This window comes from Ambystoma mexicanum, chromosome 3q (assembly GCF_040938575.1).
Source record: "Ambystoma mexicanum isolate Mex_15411 chromosome 3q, UKY_AmexF1_1, whole genome shotgun sequence".
Classification (NCBI taxonomy): domain Eukaryota; kingdom Metazoa; phylum Chordata; class Amphibia; order Caudata; family Ambystomatidae; genus Ambystoma; species Ambystoma mexicanum.
The window spans coordinates 1,250,718,094-1,250,737,273 of NC_090926.1; the positions used below are offsets into that span (position 1 = coordinate 1,250,718,094).

Below are 19,180 nucleotides of genomic sequence, written 5' to 3' on the forward strand. Positions count from 1 at the left end.
ACCTTTAAACCGTGTTCTGAAAAGTGTAACTGTATCCATTCTGAAAGAAGAATAAGTTACATATGTTTCTAGGTGTATACTTGTAACAGTGTTGGTATAACTACAGTATTCCTGAAACTGAATAACAATTTAGGTTATTACCAATAGGGTGCGCTGCACTTGAATTAGTTACTGTATTCTAATTTCGTTTTACTCACCTCGAACTGCATATTGCTCTTCTAAATAAAATTATACTTTGGTTTGCATACCTTAAGCATTGTGTTGGTTTTTATAATTTTGTTTATGAATGATACTAATGTAAGGAAGGCTTGGTATCAACAGGACAAGACAAACACAAGTGACCACAGTTCAAGGGTGTTTATTGAACCTCAGACCCTACATAACAGTAGAGAACCGCATCACACTGGCAAGAGCATTGATCCTCTCTAAGATTGACTACTTTAATGCCACCTTCGCAGGCTCCACAGTAAAAAACATTAAGAAACTCCAGACTGTCCAAAATAATGCAATCCGAGCGGCTAATATCCCAAAATCAGACCATACAACCACAACTAGAAGAAACATTCACTGGCTACCAGTAAGAGACCGTATTAAATTCAAAATACTCTCTCTCGCACACAACTGTCTAACACCGCCCCGTGATACCTCTCAAATCTAATCTCCAAGTACAATCTGCCACACCAACCCAGTCGGCCTACTTGGGGCAACTGACCACGCAAATATACAAAAGACATAAAGCAGGAGGCTCCAGCTTACCTGTTATCGTAGCCACCTACTGGAATGCCTTGCCCTTAGACCTAAGGACAGACCCTTCACTATGGTCCTTCAGCAAAAAACTAAAAACATGGCTGTTCAACCAGGATATTAAGAATCAACCCCACCCCGCTCCACTAATGAACACTAGGTCCCCCCCTTGTCTACCATCCGCAAACCAGGCTGACGCAGCACAACCAGAAATTGTGATACCGTATTCTGCATATGTTAAACTGAAAAGAATTAAGCATGAAATGTAACTGAATATTCACATGTGACTAATGCAACTGTACAAGCGTTTAATGATGCTATACCTGTAAACTGACTTTGTAACCAAGTCTCTGAAATGTAACCGTATTCTTAAACTCAAGTACCCAGATGCCTGAGGGTTAGGTGCGCTATATAAATGTAATACATAAATAATGGTTTGAAAAACGCCTATCTAATCCTAAATCTAAAGATGGGAGCAACCTATGCCATCAAATAATAACGCAGTCCTAGTAGTGTCTTGTCAAACTAAAAGGGCCTATACTAATAATCCTATTACCATTCCTTACCTCTAAATACAAATAGTGTGGAGAATAATGTTATGAAAAAGAAAAGTGTTCAAGAAATGATATGTCAGGGTATTCAAGACGTTGGCTTCGCTTCCTTGCATTTTCAGCACGGAACAAGGCAGCACACTCGAGCTTAGCACTGTCTCTGGCTTCTCTAGCACAGGTGTGCAGTTGAAAACTTCAACATTATGACCTTCTGTGCCAAAGTCTCTTTGCCTTTCAAAGTCTCTTCTTTCAGAGGGCCTGATGCAACAAACAAATAAAGTTCATTTCCTTTTCAGGATTCTCCTACACAAAATGTTCTTACATGATTTACTATTCACCTCGGATCCTCGTCCCTTTAACCCTTTAACACAAAGTTTGTGCCCAGTTGAGTGCTGTTGGGCTGTCCGGCTGCAGGCGCAGGGCGCAGACAACACTTAAAATATTGGTGCTGCTGTTGAGTAACCAAGTTATCTTGTTTGAGGATCGTCATCTACCTATCCCTTGTCTACTTCCTGGGCCATGTGATTAAATCTGTAGGTGCCATACCTACGGTGGGGGTTTACACTGTGCATGTGGCACTGTCTGTGACGGGCCTGCTTTTGATTTCCTTTGGGACTGGAGGGATTAAACTGTGCATGGCTGCTTTCAGCAGGGACCAGTTTGAAGCACAGCATACTCCTGTAAGGAGAAAGTTCTTTTCCATTTTCTACTTAGCAATCAACAGGAAGTTTAATATCCACGTTCATGACCCCGGTCTTGAGAGATTGAGGCCCCGCCCACTTCATCATCCATAAAAAGGCCAGGGTGCGTGCGCTGTAAGCGATATTCAATCAACACTACAGCTAAGTCAATGCCTAGTCTGGGATGCTGAGGGAAACCCTTATTGATATATTTTTAGGTCCAGTTCAGTACTCTGAATGACAACCCTTGTATAACACCCCCCTCTTAGAATCCCCCTGACCCCACTGAGCCAAGAAGTAGGTTTGTTTTGCAAATTAAAAGGTTTATTTGGAAAATTAAACAATATATATATATATATCACACTTTTATAATAAATTCATATCTGATAGCACACTGAGACATATGATGTGGATCCACAATGGGTAATGTTACAGTGGTACACTTGATTACTTAGGAGTAGTATAGAGGATGAGGTAGCTGAAAATGCTTGATGGTTTCAAGGAAATGCAAGGTGGAATAAAATGCAGTCCAGCAAATAAACTTGATATGATTTCAACCAACAACAATGTAATCACTTTTTCTCTGGCAATTCACTCCCCCTCCCCCCACTATGCAATGTAAGCAATGGAAGGAGATGGAAAGAGGAGCACACAGTTCTCAGGAATGCAATCAAATAAAATACGAAATTCAGTCCCCCCCCCCCCAGCAAGCTTAGAGGAAACAGGTAGAAGTTTGAAACAGAGGCCCAAAATGCTTTTAAATGTGATGGCAACGGATAGGAAAATGTGCTAACTGATTTTAATTCCCTCTAGAGATTCAGGTTGAGTGAGAGATGCTTGTTGGTATTAGTTGAGGCTCACTTTAGCAATGCTCCGAGTTATTACCAGGTTGCAAACGGATTTTTAACAAAGGAAAGAATGGAGCTGCTATTTTGACAAGTGGAGAAATTGAGCCAAAATCGCAAATTGCAGTAAATTTTGCGGGTGCGTAAATCGCGATTGTGGAAAGTATAGGGAGTAGGAAGTCAGTTTAATAAAGGTAGATTTTCGGATTTAAAGTAAAACTCAAAATGACAGGTGACAGTTTGCAGCTGCAGAATTGACAGGTGACAGTTGTGCAGCTTTAAAAATGACAGATGACACGATTTCTAGGAGGTTCTAATTAGGTTAAAATAGTTTGGATTAGATTATTTTAACTAAGAGATTGGGTCTGCACAGTTCTGCTAGCTACTCACAATATAAATTTGAAATAGGCCTTGTCACGGATCTGGTCAACACGTCCGGCGGCGGTTCTGTCTGCTTGGTGGGTCAATCAGGCACCAGTTCTGCTCACAGCGATCCGGATCTCTGGTTCTGCTCACAGCGGTCTGGGTCAGCTCTGCTCTGCTGGTCTAGCCTCTCTGGATACAGCGGCCTCTGGTTCTGGATACTGCTCTGCTTGCCGGTCCGGATCAAGTGGATTCTGGATGTAACCCTGCTTTCTGGGTACTGGCAAAGGTTCTTGGCAAATAATTCAGACAGCTCGCCCGGCTGTGGAATAGTTTGCAAATGATTTTAAGGATGCTGAGGCCTGCTGAGAGGAGTTCTCAGTTTGTGGGTTTAGGCCCTTGCTTTAAGTTCTGAAGTAAATTTCTGGTCTCTGAAGATTGATGGATGTGAAGTCTGGAGTCTCCCGGCAGAGCGTCCCGCAGAAAATGGAATTGACCTCTCTACCTGTCCCAGCAGTCTCTTTTTATGTGTTTTGGAAGTGGGTGTGTGCGTGGCATAACTGAGCCTGCCCCTCTCTACTTGTCATTGGCCCAATTCTCCCCTCTCCCATGATTGGGGGAAGGAAATGGATTGTCATCATGATGAGGTCTGTTTATGGGTCAGATGATCCTCCCCTTGTCAATTTACCCACAAATCTATATTTGATTCAAATATATCTTTCCCAGATACACAATTTGTTGAAATTACATGTACACATTATATATTCCTTATGGTCCATGCTTGTCCGCCTCTGATCTTCCTGGGGCTTGCATTCAAAATGACAACATTTTGCGCTTTTTGACTGGTTTACCAATATCAGACTTTTACCAAAAATTACACACATGTGCGCAAGGAGTATGGACATTAAATGATGAAGTGTCAGATTTTTAACATGTAGACATTTGGAGTAAGACCCTATTTTCCGCTAGCAACCCCCCAGCATACACCACAGGGTCCTAACACCTCTTAAAACGTGCACAGAAAAATCACAAGAATAATGATATTACTTATATAATTCTGACAAGTCCGTACTATGAATTATCCATCTTTTTTTTAAATTATGCTCTGGCCCAGATGGGTGTGGTTTAGGTTCCACAGCACATGGGGGAAGCTTCTGTCTGCCCCCGCCTCCAGCTCGGGTGGCTCCCAGAGGCACTTCTCCTCCCACTTCTCCCAAGAGGAAGCCACTTTACGGCCCCCCCAATATAACATTTTCCTGAGTCCAGGACAAGGCTTTGTTCAACCTCCTGCCGGTGCCCCTCCCCTAATCTAAGCAGAGAGGTGTCAACTCCTTTTGGTGGGGAAGCAGGATGCAGCTAGGCCTGGGAAGAGTGGCTGAGCAGGTTTCTCCTGTCGGGGGTAGTTGTCAGGCAGAATTCAGCTAAATGTCACTTTAGTTCCCAGTTTAAATCAAACTTAAATTTTTTACCTATACATTAAATAATTACTTCCTTCAAGTCATTTCAGAATATCGTTTTACATTGTATCCACCTCTTAGCAAGTCTTTCCTTGGTCTGGTTTGGGTTCCTCTGTTCAGTTTTACACAAAAGTCTGGTGGTTTTAAAACGGCGGCTTTCTGATAGTGGTGAGTTACCGGTATTGCAACCATTTTTGGGATTAAGAAAATTAATTCCCCACAGTTCTGAGTTGCTTTTTGGCAATCAGCATTGCCATTCCCAAGGGTTTCAGGCTACTGTGTGTGTAGCCCAATGGTGGTTTTAGGCAGTGCCCTCCTGTGCTCACAACATAGGCAAAAAGGGGTGGCAGCCTATTCTTCATGTTTTCCCTGTGCACTCTCTGGGGAGTTCTGGCCATCATGATGTTTTCCATGCCAGTACTGCACAGTTTTATGGTAGGGCTTGGATGCATGGGTAAAAACATCCCACAGCGCGGACCACGAAGTGCACTAGAAGTGCTGTTTGGTGCTGGGTCCCTTACCCTGCATTTGCTGCTCCTGTTTTAATTGGACGCAATATTGCAGTGTGATTCATCTGCTTAGCAACGTACTCACTAGGTACTTTAAAGTGATTATCTTGGACTTCCTTGGCCCGCAAAAACGTTTGTCTGTCTTTAACATAGTTTTTGTTATTTTATTGTGTAGATTAAGGCCCCGCCCACCAGCCCGCATCATCATCCATAAATAATCCAGGGCTCACGCACAAGCGCACCTGCACCAGAAGTGCTGTTTTACTGTTCGGCTGGGCGAAGGCGGGGCTGACTACGTTCTTATTGTAATTTAATAGTGCACAGTTTGAACCATGGGTTGTGTGGTTATTTACACACTGGACGGCACACCGATCAGTACCACTTAGAAACATCTTTTGTATTTTGTCATACAACGCTGACTGGTCTGTTTTCTCGCTGTCATTGAGCTTCTGTGCTGACAAGTCCTTCAAAGGTCCTTGGCGCAATACAAGTAAGTCGCTTGCCTCTGAACTAGTACTTTTATTGATCTAAGCGTACTTACATGCACCCATTATTTGGCTTGGAAAGCCTTGGTCTTTGCATCTGGAACGTTCCCCTGAAGTCTCACAGCATTCCCCGGTGTGGACACACACCTTTGTTGCAGGAATTCTCTATATACCTGGGAGTTAGACCTCATTTTATGTTCACGTCATGTGGAGTTCTGTACACACGTACGTGGTGTTGTCTGCTGACGTGAAGTGCGTAAATAGGGATACAATCTGCTCATTGTTCTGTTTTTTTTGTTTGCTTTTTGCAAGTGAGATAGGAATCCGTACATTCATCACAGCCTTTCTCTCATTTCAGTATCTTATATTAACTACGCCACTTGCTTGCCTGTTGGCAAGGAAGCTTGGTGATCTACTCCACGCCTTTGCGTTTTGAAGGAGGGTCTGCTTGGGTACGTAAAAATGCTGGCCGCATATCCTTTTCTCTATGCTAATTGTGACTTCTCTGCCCAGGCCTAATCTTCTGCTTAGGTCACTTTTCTTGGCCACTCCTACGGCTGCATCGACAACTCCAGTACTTTATCTTGTGAACCGCATATTACAGCCACTGGCCGTACCACCACGTAAGTCACAATTTAGCTACTTAAAATAAATGTAAAAAATAATCATAAAGCTCATCTGTCAGTTATTTCTTTTTTTTTTTTACAACTCATGAAAAATGGTTGGCAGACTTAGAAGTGGTGGGTGCCTCATTGAGGTTACAGCAATAAACTCTATGAAGGACCAATCCATCAATCTCAGTGAGTTCCCCCAGAGGTACACTTGTGTCAAATGCTCCCAAGCAAACAGACTCAACTACTATATGCAACAACTCTGCACATATAGATCAACACTCTACTTGCAGTAATCCTCTTACAGTATGTCATGATCAGGTTCGGCCCCATGCTGTTCTAAGCCTGACATACTCTCTTACTCTCTGCATGAAATCTATGACTTGGATACTACAGCTCTTCAGGTCCCTTCCAATGAAACAGGGAATCCTCTTCCAACTTCCGCCAACGTACATCTCGTACAATGCATCAACTCCATAGTGTCAGATGTCTCTATGTTGGCTGCTGCCGTCCTGGCTGAACTAGGGAAACGAGTCAGACTGTCACTAAGCCCTCCTACTCCGATAGCCCTCATACCCAGCTCAATAGGCGAAATCTGTCTTTTTTACCAGTCTGTCTCCATTACCGATCTCTCTTTTTCCGCTGTATCTAACAATCATATTTCTCTGATTCCATTATCGACCTGTTAGTTCGGGACATAAATGAGCAACCACAAATTCTGAATGAGGTGCCAACACAAAACGCACAAAGAGCCTTACGTCCAAATCCTTCTCCATCAAGTATTAACCTCGCTCAAGATCTCAACACAATACGGATATGTATTAATTTCTGGTACTGTCTCGTATTCTTAATCTTTTAGATAAGGGACATGAGGCTACTCACTGAGACTTGCGAAATCAAGGCATCTTTGTCAGAAATACTCACCAAAATAACAAACTCAAGGGATTCATTTTGGCCCATGAGATTTTCTTGGATACAAAGTCGGCAAAGAAGTCAACCTTATCACAGGCAACCTCTCTCTCGTACATGTCAGACTGTTAATAGACCTAGTTTCACAAATTCATCTCAAACTATTGACCTTGACATTTCTGAAACTACTATAAATAAGATGAATGAGAATGCCACTGGGGGTTCTGATCAGGTATCCAACGACATGCTTTTACTCAATACCAAGGATATATGGGACTCTGTCAATACTAACTTGGCCAAAATTATGGCTCTCGAGACTTACATAAAAGTTTGTATTTTACATAAACACAATTTCGTTAGATGATTTACTATTCACCTCGGATTCCCCTCCACCAGGCTCAGATCCACTTTAACACAAAGTTCTCAGGATTTCATCGTATCCAATTTCTTGGGTGATTCACGGTTCACCCCGGATACGCCTCCGTCGGGCCCAGATCTGTTCTAACACAAAATATTCCATCAGTCTTCCCCTCATGGGCTCGGACCAACTTTATCTGCTTTGCCATCAACTTTCTTTACTGTATCAACATCGAAGACTTTCGATAGTGCACAGGGTTTTGCTTGACCCATCACAGGACCTCTTCGATTCACAATCCCTTGCCACGCTTTCAGTTTTAGAGACCTTCAATTGAGCACCCACGTGGTGCTGAACCACTCTCAAATGTATTGTATATTGGTTTCAAAGTTCAATCACTCATCTGCCGTTCAACTTCACTCACGTTGGTTATCACAAACATTTCAAACAATGTTTGTTTCAGCGTTCGCCATACAATGTTGCTGCTTGCAACCTTGGCTTCAACACAGACCGGACCTGTATCAGTCTCCCCGACTCACCTGCTGTGTTTATTTCACTGACACTGCTTTGTTGTTGGAGCCAAGGCTGCTGGCTATTCTCCCAGCCTTGATTATCAATGCAGGAGAGCCCCAGGTACCTCTGACACACAATGCAGGATCCCCTCAACCGGATGATCCTCCCGCACTGGTCCACCCCCAGGAACTTCTGGTTTCTCACACTGGTACTTACCTTACTAAATAATGTTCTTTGCCTGTGTATATGTACAATATTATTAGTACAATACATAAGTGTATCAGTGTTTCTTTGGACTATATTTATGTTACCATGTCTTTGTACCTATCTACAGCCCTCTCACCCTCCTAATATAAGCCTGACTGCTCTGTCCATGCTACCAACAGTACAGGTGTACACTAAGTGTTGGAGTTTACTGTATTATTGACCATGGTATCGTTTTACAAAGCCCGTTGATGGGATTTAGAAAAACTGTTCTAACGCCCCTTTTATGGGCGTGGCCAAATTTGGAGGCAATAGAAACTGCTTTTATCCATGCTAGCCACTGCAGTTCTCGGCAAGAAAGCTCTCGGGACCCTTCCCGTCTCATAAATAAATAGGTTTCATGTTTTGCCTACTTCACTAACCTATATGTTCACCCCGTCACTGGAAACAGAGCTCTTTGGAGAACTATGAATATGGCCTCCTTCACCTAATACTAATATCCAAGAGGGATCAAAATGAGAAACTCAAACATTTACCTTGTTGTGCTGGATATGGATTTCATATGATGCATAATCTACCATGTCTTTATGATTTGAGAGTCTGTAAAGGCCAGGCGCTGTTACTTTCGTACACATTTCCCTATGTTCATCTTTGCATGGACAGCTCGATCTGTTTAATTGGGGTAGCTTAATCCTTTTATTGCGGCTGCTCCAGTGCTTTGCTGCATAAATGAGGACATATTTGTCCTAACTGCAGTAAAAGGGGTCCGGATTTGTTTGGACAGCTATATTGGTAAGTTGTATTTTACCTAGTTTAGTTTTTTTTTTTTTTTTAAAGTGGAGTCAAATATTGGTATTATATGATTGTTTTTAAACGACTTGCGCATATACGTTCTTCCCACGTAATACCTTGTGGTAGGAAGGTGTGGTGCTATAGCTGCTAGTCCGCATTTGGTGGATGGCTGCAGCCCGAAAGAAATATAATTTGGTCATGCAGTTAGCAGAGGTTGATCACATCTGCTTAATGCTCACTAGTGCTTTTGTGCTGCGTATCTGGAGTTGTCTCCTGTTTTCCTATGGATGGCAACCAGTGTTAGGGTGAAAGCCCTGAATTGTGGACTCTCATGAGCTCTCTCCCTAATATTTGTGCTTGTCCTTAATGGTTTGACTGCCTTTTACCTTTGTGAGTCCTCATCACGACTGTCTCTAAGGGTGTCACTATGTGTAATGTGCCCCCTGAAGGACGTTTAGCATCTCGGTGTGAGGTGCCCAAAAGATGTCCTGTGTTTTCTGCAACCAGACGACTTGACTAGTGAGGTCTATGGCCGCTGAAGGCTGTGGAACCATGGAAAACGCCTAAAGCAGACATTTTGAATTACAGAGCACACTTCTCTTTGGCACATAAGAACCTTGGTGGCATTAAATGTTCTGAAGACGTTCCACAAATAGACAGCAGAAAATGGAAAACTAAGAAGAGGAATATACAAACAACGGGAAACGCCCCAATAACAACCACAATCCAAAAGCACTAACTCGATATCGCTATGCTCACTTATGTGGAAACAACAACAGGGACCTTCAGTCATTTGACCTAATTTGTCTACAGGAGACGTGGATTGTCCAACAACTGACCTGCAATGGATATATAACTCTATTAAACCCGGCGATCACTAAACAAAAAGGATGCTCGTCGCCGGGCCTCCAACACTGATCAAAATGGAAGCAAATTTGAAAATCATAGAAACTAAAAACCCAAACTCCTTTACATAAATCACCATATTAGAGACAAATATATCAACCTCTACAATCACAAGAAACCAGAACAAATTGGCATGAATACATTTATACTGGAGCATGGCAGGGATACAAGAAATGACATTAATTGACACAGTATTAACTCAGATAGAGGATTTGGATTTGGATTTGCAGATAAAATATGAAAAAGTTGAATTAATAATCTGCGGAGACCTAAACATCCACCTATTTAGTCAACATGGTCTAAAAATCTTACAGAACGAACTATCGATGAAAGCAAAACTTTGGGAAAAAGAAATGGAAAGAAGGAACATTCACCTGATCAACAACTTAGACGCAAAAGACTGCTCCCACGTGGAAGAGCCACAAAATAACGGCAGTCTTGGAATCCATCTATACAACAAAGTATCAAACAAAGAATCCAAAAAGTAGAAGTGATACCAACAAATCGCAGTGACCATCATAAAGTCACGATGCAGTGGAATATGGAACTTAAGCGACTCCCAAATCAAAGACTACCAAATCTAGAATTGGTCAATAGTGCTCACAGATTGCATATTAACGATAACCAACTAACAGAACTAAAGAAAGTATTCTTAGACGCAAATATACCAAAAACTAAACTATCCTTGGCTTTTAATGCCATTCAGAAAAACCAAAGCATGGTTACAACTCCAGAAAGCAAAGCATAAGCGTCAACAGATTAAAGAAAAGAAAAAAGAACTGAGAATTAACATCAAAGCTCTGAGAGACATACCAAAGGAACAGCGCATGAGAGCAACCCATAAGCTAAAACAACGGTACAGAAATATGCCAAAATGACACAGAACAAATACTGAAGGCACTGCACAATAGAAATACGAAACATCTATGTAAATTAATTAACAGCAATGATGATAAAACGTTGAAATGTATCTCAGGTGTAACAAAAGAAGCTTGGGAAGGTGACTTTGGAAACTTGTACATCCAAACCAAAGATAATACACAAGAGTAAGGAACGAGACACTCAAATGAATGCGATCTACAATGGGACATAATTTACTTATATAAAACACCTAAATGGTTCAGGAGCCCCAGGCCCACATGGGTTGAATAATGCGATCATCAATAAAGAGCCTGAAAGTTGGACAGACATATGCTTTGAATTATTTAGTATCATTAATACATTGGCAGAAATCCCACAAGCAAGGAAAACTGCAATTCTGATCCCCATCCACAAGCAAGGAGATCGAGCCATTGCCTCAAATTATCGTCTGATTGCTCTTCTGGACCCAATGGGGAAAATCTTTGCAGGGTTCATTCAAAAACAATTGACGAAGTGGGCGCAGGAAAATGACCGTATGGACCATAGACAAACAGGATTTACAAGAAATGTGGGAACCACCATCAATTTGATCCTATTAAACATATTGAGACACGAAGCATTGAAGAACAAGGTGCAGACATATGCAACTTTTGTAGACCTAAAGTTAGCATTTAATACAGTAAATCGAGACAGATTATGGGAGAAGCTAAGGGCTTGTAACTGTCAAAATCCTTATTCGAGCTAATCATGGCTCTATAGGGTACGGCTGTCCAAAGAAGGTACAATGTCATCTGTGATCAAGACAACTAATGGCCTAAAACAGGGATGCCCGTTAGCAGCCACTTTGTTTATTTTATACATTACAGATCTAAAAACGAGTGAAGTTGCTACAACAGGATACCCCCTGAAATTAAATGACAATAAAATCCCATACATGTTATTTGCAGATGACATTATTCTGCTGGACAAAGCAGAAAAATGTCTTCAAAACAGACTAACAGCATTGGTTGAATATACATAGGCAAATAATCTATCCATGAATCGACAAAAAACACAAGTGATGGCATTAACACAAAGCCTCAACTGGGTGAAAAAAAAAACTGGGTTAAAAAAAAAAAAACTACTTGCTGTAGTAACCACTGTAAAATATCTTGGAATTTTGGTAAACCATTTCAGGCACAGAGGCAGGATGGATTGAACACCTAACAATGAAAGCTCTTTCATTGGCACGTCAAGGGCTGGCCATACAGACAAAATATGGGAAATATTCCTTCAAACCCATAATGAGCTGCTACCCTCAAAAAGCAGTGGCCATCCTAACATATGGAAGTGAGGCAGCATTGAATATACCACGACAAACTTGAACGCAACTCAGTCATTTTTTGAAGAAAATTCCTATAGTTGCCAACTTCTTACTCAATGCCTCGCATCAGATATGAGCTGGCCTTACAATCAATAGAAACCATAGTACTCGAAGTCACTGGACCTATATAGAAAAGTAATAACAAACAACAAGATACCATTCATGGACATCTTGAGAGACAACCCAGATACAATGAACAACACAGTACTAACAATATGGAAAACCACATGTAAGCAAATACTGGAGGAAGCTGAGATAACACTCGATGTTGACCAATCGGCCGGCCAAAGCAAAAATCAATAGCCAATGAAACGACTGGATAGCCACACTGAAGAGAAAAAAAGAATATGAAATGGATATTCACTCAAACATCGAAGCAAGGCCCCTGAATCACTTACTGAATTATTTAGCATGCTTCCCAGATCAACAAATGAGGAACACCTTCTTAAGACTTAGGTTGAATGTATTGCCACTGAGAGAATACCTGAAAAATACCAAACAAATATCTACAGAGGAAGCATACTGTAGATTTTGTAACAAACAAAAACAAACAAACACTATTGCATATCATCATGGAATGTGACGCAGTCAAGGACAAACTCTTACTATTTGCAAACATGCTGCCGCAATCCACCGTACAATTATCTGGGCCTGAGAAATGGGCATACATTGTCTTAGGAAACGGCAACTGCCTAATATTCAGAATAATAAAATTCTGGAACTCGATCATGACAAACGAGCAGAAACACAAAAGGACTCTGATATGAGCATGGATGAGCGACACAAAACTCTAGCAAAGTAACACAATGATTGCCACCACAAAGATCCCTAAAGTTCAAGCTTACTTTTCTTTACTTTTATGTTGAATGTCATATGACAGATTGAATCCTGTGTGACAATATTTTTATTAGGAGTGTAAAAGTTGAAACAATCTAAAGTTTGAAATGCAAACTAATTAATTTAAATAAAAATAAATAAAAACGATAGACTTGATTTTCTTTTTGTGTAAAAGGAAACTGATGGCTCTAAGGTAAAAAAAAAACACTCTGTGTCCATTTTGTGAACCCCCGCCACTTTATTCTTGTTTTCTGTTTGCTCTGACCATAATTCCCCAGTAGGTTCAATCCAGTTAATGTATGTGGTTGTCGGTGGAGATCTCAGTATAAGGAGTGGTCTGAGAGGTGCAGATAATAATAGCCTCTCCTCCACTGGGCGAGAAGGGGCAGTTAACATGGACTTGCAGCAGAGGCAAACGGCAGGGTTTATAGATTCACACATCCAGGTCTTCGTGAAGCTGAAGGAAGGTGAACATGTCCAGAGAGTGATGTGAAGGGAAAGGGGGGAGGGAGGTGGTGGGGAAGTTGGGGGAGAGGGAGGAGCATAAGAGTTTAGACTTGTAATGGGCAGCAATGTTGATGATGAAGGTATTATGCATGAAGTTTGAAGGGGGAAGGCAGAGGGTAGGACGGAGGGAGGAATTTGTCATAACAGGATGCAGTAGTAGTTGTGGCAGGACTTAACATGGGTATTGACCTAAGTTGGCATGTGTGATGTCATCAGTCTGCAACGCTTTGTTCCTGTGGGCATTTCAGCTGAACGCGCACTTGTACATCTTTGTGGAAGGGAACATTTGTGCCCTAGCAGCGGCACTGCCCTCTATTAACTGGTGGTAAATGTCTTTCCAGTCTCTGGATGAAGACATTTGTATTTCCTCATAACATAATGTAAAATGTTTTCCCTCACTTCTGCCCCCAATATCCAGAATTTTGCCCGTGTGAAAATGCAGGTGACCATGTCCCTGTCCTCACTGGTGGGGACCTCGCAGACCTTCAACGAGGAGCACCTGCGCCGCTCACTGAAGACGATCCTCACCTACGCCGAGGCAGACCTGGACCTGCGGGAGACCACCTTTCCAGAGCAGGTACAAAGGAAACCTTAGAAGATTTATTCTTGATGGCTAAGTTGACGCCTGTGGAGCGGAGGGCCAGGTTCTGATCCTAGCCTTCCCACTTTTAGATTGTCTGATCCCAGACAAATAATTGTAGCTACCAATGCCTCCTTGATTGCATTGGATGCAATACTGCATTGCCCAGGAACGTGCTGGCCATTTTCTTTCATGGGAGCATTACACAGTGTAAGTTTTATTTTAGAGCGAGAGCACAGTTGTAAGCTTGGGAATAGCCAAAAGGAATTGGTTGCCAGCAAAGCACACAGTTGCCATATGACCCCACTGGACCCTCACTATTTTCTTGCATCTTGTTTTAGGTGCAGGATCTCGTCTTCAACCTGCACATGATCTTGACAGACACTGTGAAGATGAAGGAGCACCAGGCGGACCCCGAGATGCTTATAGATTTAATGTACAGGTGAGGATTTTTACTCCCCTCCTAGTGCTACCGTCATGATAGGTCTCTGCTTTCTCTGGCAAGTGTGATAAAGTAACAAATAGAGCATGCAAGACACGATGCAGTTCAACACCTTCATTAAACCACATAATGGGTTAATGCATATATAACTAGGGGTTCAACTGTAACTCAGCAGGGACTACTTTTGCCAAAGTGTCAGGATGGTGAGCTCAAATATGTTTTCTCCCACCCGTCTACCCACAGGGCATCACCAGGGCACACTGCTGCCAGCAAGTAATTCTCTTGAAAAGTGTCATTATCAGGCTGCATTATTCTCACCTACCAGCCAGGGGTCATCCTCTTGTATCAAACCAGCAGACCCTACCAGGCTCTGGGCCTGCTGGTTATTGCTAGGGTCTGAGATGTAGAGTTGAGTAGGCCCTTAGCTTGTTTCTCTCCTCTGGCGATGTCTGCCAATGCCTTGAGATGTAACCATTGGTAGGCTAGCGTTAGAACATGGTTTCCTTTTGCGGATTTCCTCTCATAGAATTGAATGGGGCAGTCTATCTTCTTGCTATTGTCTGCATCCTGCCCTGACCTTTTGGAGGTAAATAAATCACTTTTGCTCACTTTGTATGGGGGGGATTGATCAGTCGCTAAGACTAACGTACCGGGAGACCCTATCTCGCTTTGTGGAACTCTTCTACTTTTTATTAAACTGCATACATCACACTAACGTGCAGTGCGATTGGGATACTTTCTGTCCCTATTACTTTTTTCTTTTTTAACATTCGTGCTATAGACACAATGTGTCCTGGGATGGGCTAGTGTTTTTTACTTTTCACTCGTGCACGTTTGCATTTGAACTCATCGTGGCATTTAGACTATGATATACTCTAAAAGGGCTGTGGCAGGATTTTGTATTTGTATCTTGGCCTTCCTGCCCTCTTGGGTCTGGCATTTCCATATATAGAAAGCTGCTGCTTTCCCAGGGGAAGTGCTGGGATATGTTTGTGACCGGATATTGGGGCTGGGTCTGTCTGGACACAGTCCACATCCAAGCCAAAGTGTGTCTGTTGCTGGGCAGATCTGTTGGGCAGAGGCTGCCAATTTGAATGGTGGGGATCCTTTCTATTGGTGTACTTGGGGTCGACTCGAATCCAAATCATGGATACATTTGAGGGATTATCATTGGAGCCAAGAACCCTACAATGAAGTACAGCCCGTTGACGACCCAAGAACGGTAGTTAAGCTGACCAGCATTGCCTCCAGTCAAGTGACTGAATTCCACAGGAGCTGATGCTGGCCCCACAGACCCTCACCAGGAGTTCACTTCTCAACCCTAAAGTAAAAGCTGAGCTGAGAACCCCAAGAAAGGGAAAGGGGAATTTGGAGAAAATAACAAATGAGACACTACTGCCCTGCAACCTTCTGGTAGGCTCTGGTATCTGTAGTAAACAAATATACTTCGTTACTTATGCATTAGTATAAATTTCCTTTCTTAAATTATTTTTAAACATACTCTAACTTCTTTACCTCTTAAACCTCTGTTTAAGACTTAGAGGTTAATTATCTGCATTGAATATCTTGTAAACTGTTGTGCTGCTTTAGTACATATTGCAAGTAAATGACTCTTGCAAACACCTTACAGATTTAGATATTCTTCTTTGCTTTTAAATTTCATTTAACTCCAAAAAGTTTGAGTTTTAAATGCTTTTGAGAAATGCAGTCTTTCTTTGAAGAATAGAATTCCCACTTGCGTGAAAACTACATTTAAATAGAAACTCTTAAACTTTCTTGAATGCTGCTGCTCCTTCTGCATGTGAATTTTTCTTTTACACCTGCGTACGTATAGTTAGTTTCTTGATGCGCGTTTTGAAAACACGTACTTGCTCCCTGCACTCATGCAATTAACACGCGAAACCACAAGACGTGAAACTGTCCTCGCGCTAAAAATCTCACACGCACCTTCACGAACCACATGCACACGATTTGTACGTAGCGCTACTAAAATGAAAACCCGTGCACGCGATGAAAAACAACTCGCTCTCAGTTCATATGGACTCGCGCTCTATCGCACGCGCTCTATCGCACACCGATCACGCGCTATTACATGCAACGTCACTCACGTGAAAATTATGCATGCGCTAAAAAACAACTTGCGCTCAGTTCAAATGGATTCGCGCTCTATCGCACACCGAACCCGCGCTATTACATGCAATGTCACTCACGTGAAAATTGTGCACGCGCTAAATATAATCTCGCGCTCTATTCATTAGGACACGCGCACTATCGCTCTCCATACCCGCGCGCTCCCATAACAACGTTGCTGAAGACACGAGAACTCGCGCGCACATTAAACTGTATTGAAACACTTTTCACGCGGTTAACATTTAAACTTGCGTGCACAGTCTGTACACTTGTTTTCTTATAGTCTTAAAACTGTATAAACGTTTTCTCTCAGTAAACTTTAAATAACTTCTTAACACTTTAAGTTCCTCATGAGAAAATGGAAATTCACTGTGAAAGTCTTTAAACTTTTAAAAGGAACAACGATCCCACCTGATGTCTTCTTGTTCACTCTGGCACAGCAACGATTTTCTCACTTCTTTAGTAAATCTTCTGAACTCTGAAAGGCCTCACTTAAGGAGCTTAACTAATGTGCAACCAGCCTCTGAATTACTTTGGATGAAAGGCAGTTTAGAATCTTGCTCACCTCCCAAGACCAAGAATCCAACCCATTATCCTATCCAACAATCAGACAACCCAAACATATAATTGTTCCTTAAACCAATCAGATTAAGTTTCTTTCTCTCCATCTTGACTTGGGCAACCACAATGTTAATTCTATGTACATACTCTTTCTGGTTACTAACCATCTACTCCAGCCAGCCCTGACACAAAGTCCCATTGAAGCTCTGCGCCTTCCTTCTAATCACAAGAAGGCCCTTGTCCGCGCTTCAACTCCTGGTCTGGTGGGACAACCTATCCCGAGCCTGCTTGTGGATCTGTGACTGTTGAGCCTTCTGAAGTGTCCCTGGGCCAACCGGTGGGTTGACCAGCTCCCTCCTGAACTTGCTATTCTGGTAGCTGTTCCGAGTCCAGCCTCAGAACTCTGCAGGTGGTCAACTTGTGAGATAAGATACAAAAAAGGTAGCAGGCGCCCCTCTCTAGAAAGAACAAGGCATGATAACCTGTTCAGTGGTGTTTACCCACTTGAGTCCACAGAAATCGCTTTTTGCTCACTGTACTTTTCACAAAGGAGGAATACCATTTGCATATCAGTCTTTGTCCCGCCCACAAGGGCAGTCCAGCACCGAAATGCCAGGCAAACCTCCTTTCCTAATGTTGGCCTCTCAGAATACACACCCCGGGTAGAGTCTAAAAATCAATTTTAACAGCTTGTAGCACTTTTATCCTGTCTGGCTCCAATCATCGCTACTATCTTGAGACATAGCCCTTGGTATGTGTCATGTTTTTCTTCTCTGGCTCTCATCGCAGCCATTTTCTTGAGGTAAAGCCCTCAGTAGGCTTGCACCGTCTCCTTCTGGTTCTTTCTTGCCTTCTTCCACTGCCAGGTCAATAAATCAGATTGTGGCATTCTTTCATGATTCCTGAACCGTGTTTTAGTTCCCCTGTTTGTCATCATTAACCTCCCTCACGTATGATTATCACCATTTTGTCCTTTCTTTTTCCCCTGGTTCGCTTGTTATTGCTGATGCTGCGCCCCCTGAGTTCTACTAGGGTGTTCAGCTGTGTCGTTATTCTTTTCTCCATTGGATTGGACCTAATGCCTCTGTAGTCCATTTCACCAAGAATGCATTTTTACTGCAGCCAAACTCCACAAATCTCTGTCCCCTCACCCCCCAATACACCCCACCATCCACCCCACTTACCTTTTCCTGGTTCGCTACAGCATCAGTTCCGTCCCTCTAACGTGGGTCGACACCCACCCGCAACCCATGTTCGGCATTTATTACCCAATTTGATCGATTACATGGTACTGGCCGAATTCGGTTAGATGTACCATTCGATAATATTAATCAATCAAATTGGGTAATACCTTTTAAACCCTGGTCTGCCATCTTAGCCAGACTGTGCCTGCAAACTCTGTGGTACAGGAGCTAAGCACTCCGGCTCAAGTATAGAAACTCAAGTAAAGGGGTGTAAAGGCATCACGAAGCAGACAGAGACAACCGGTTCAAGTTTGGCTAACAACATTTTATTAACTCAAAAGGCAGGATGGAGTAAGGCCTAACTTGCCCTATGCTAAGGTGGGATTTCCCTACCTAAAGGAAACTAAGGATAGTCTGTGTCAGGAAGTCCAAAGCAAATGTCTGTCTGCGTCCAAAACTTATACTAACTGTATACAATATGTAGGGATGTCAGCATCACAATGAGTAGTGTACAAAATAAAGTTCAGAGCTTCTTCCAGCTCTTGGCTTGCAATCCGCTTCCCATTCCCCCAAGTTCAAAATAGTTCATAAGGCATAGGGGTTCCCTTCCCCAAGAGTTCAAATCTTCCAGCTTTTGAAAACACCACATTCTGGGGTGCACTTCCCTGCTCTTATGTTGTTACTTTTCACTGGTTTACATAGGTAGTTCAGTTGCTAGACTGCAAAATCACATAAGAGGTTTTTGTAAAACACAAGCTGTTTTATGGACACTTTCAGTAGATTTTCCATAC

General features: G+C 42.4%; 1 protein-coding gene across 6 annotated transcripts in view; it reads left to right on the forward strand.

Annotated features, from left to right (window-relative positions):
* The window catches only part of DOCK6 (dedicator of cytokinesis 6), a 1,219,180-nt gene that overhangs the window by 886,794 nt on the left and 313,206 nt on the right, over positions 1-19,180 (forward strand). For all 6 annotated transcript variants that reach the window (XM_069604231.1, XM_069604230.1, XM_069604232.1 and 3 more), the window contains 2 exons: positions 13,911-14,069; positions 14,414-14,514. In XM_069604231.1, coding sequence (XP_069460332.1) covers positions 13,911-14,069; positions 14,414-14,514 — 260 coding nt within the window. The remainder of the gene's footprint in view (positions 1-13,910; positions 14,070-14,413; positions 14,515-19,180) is intronic.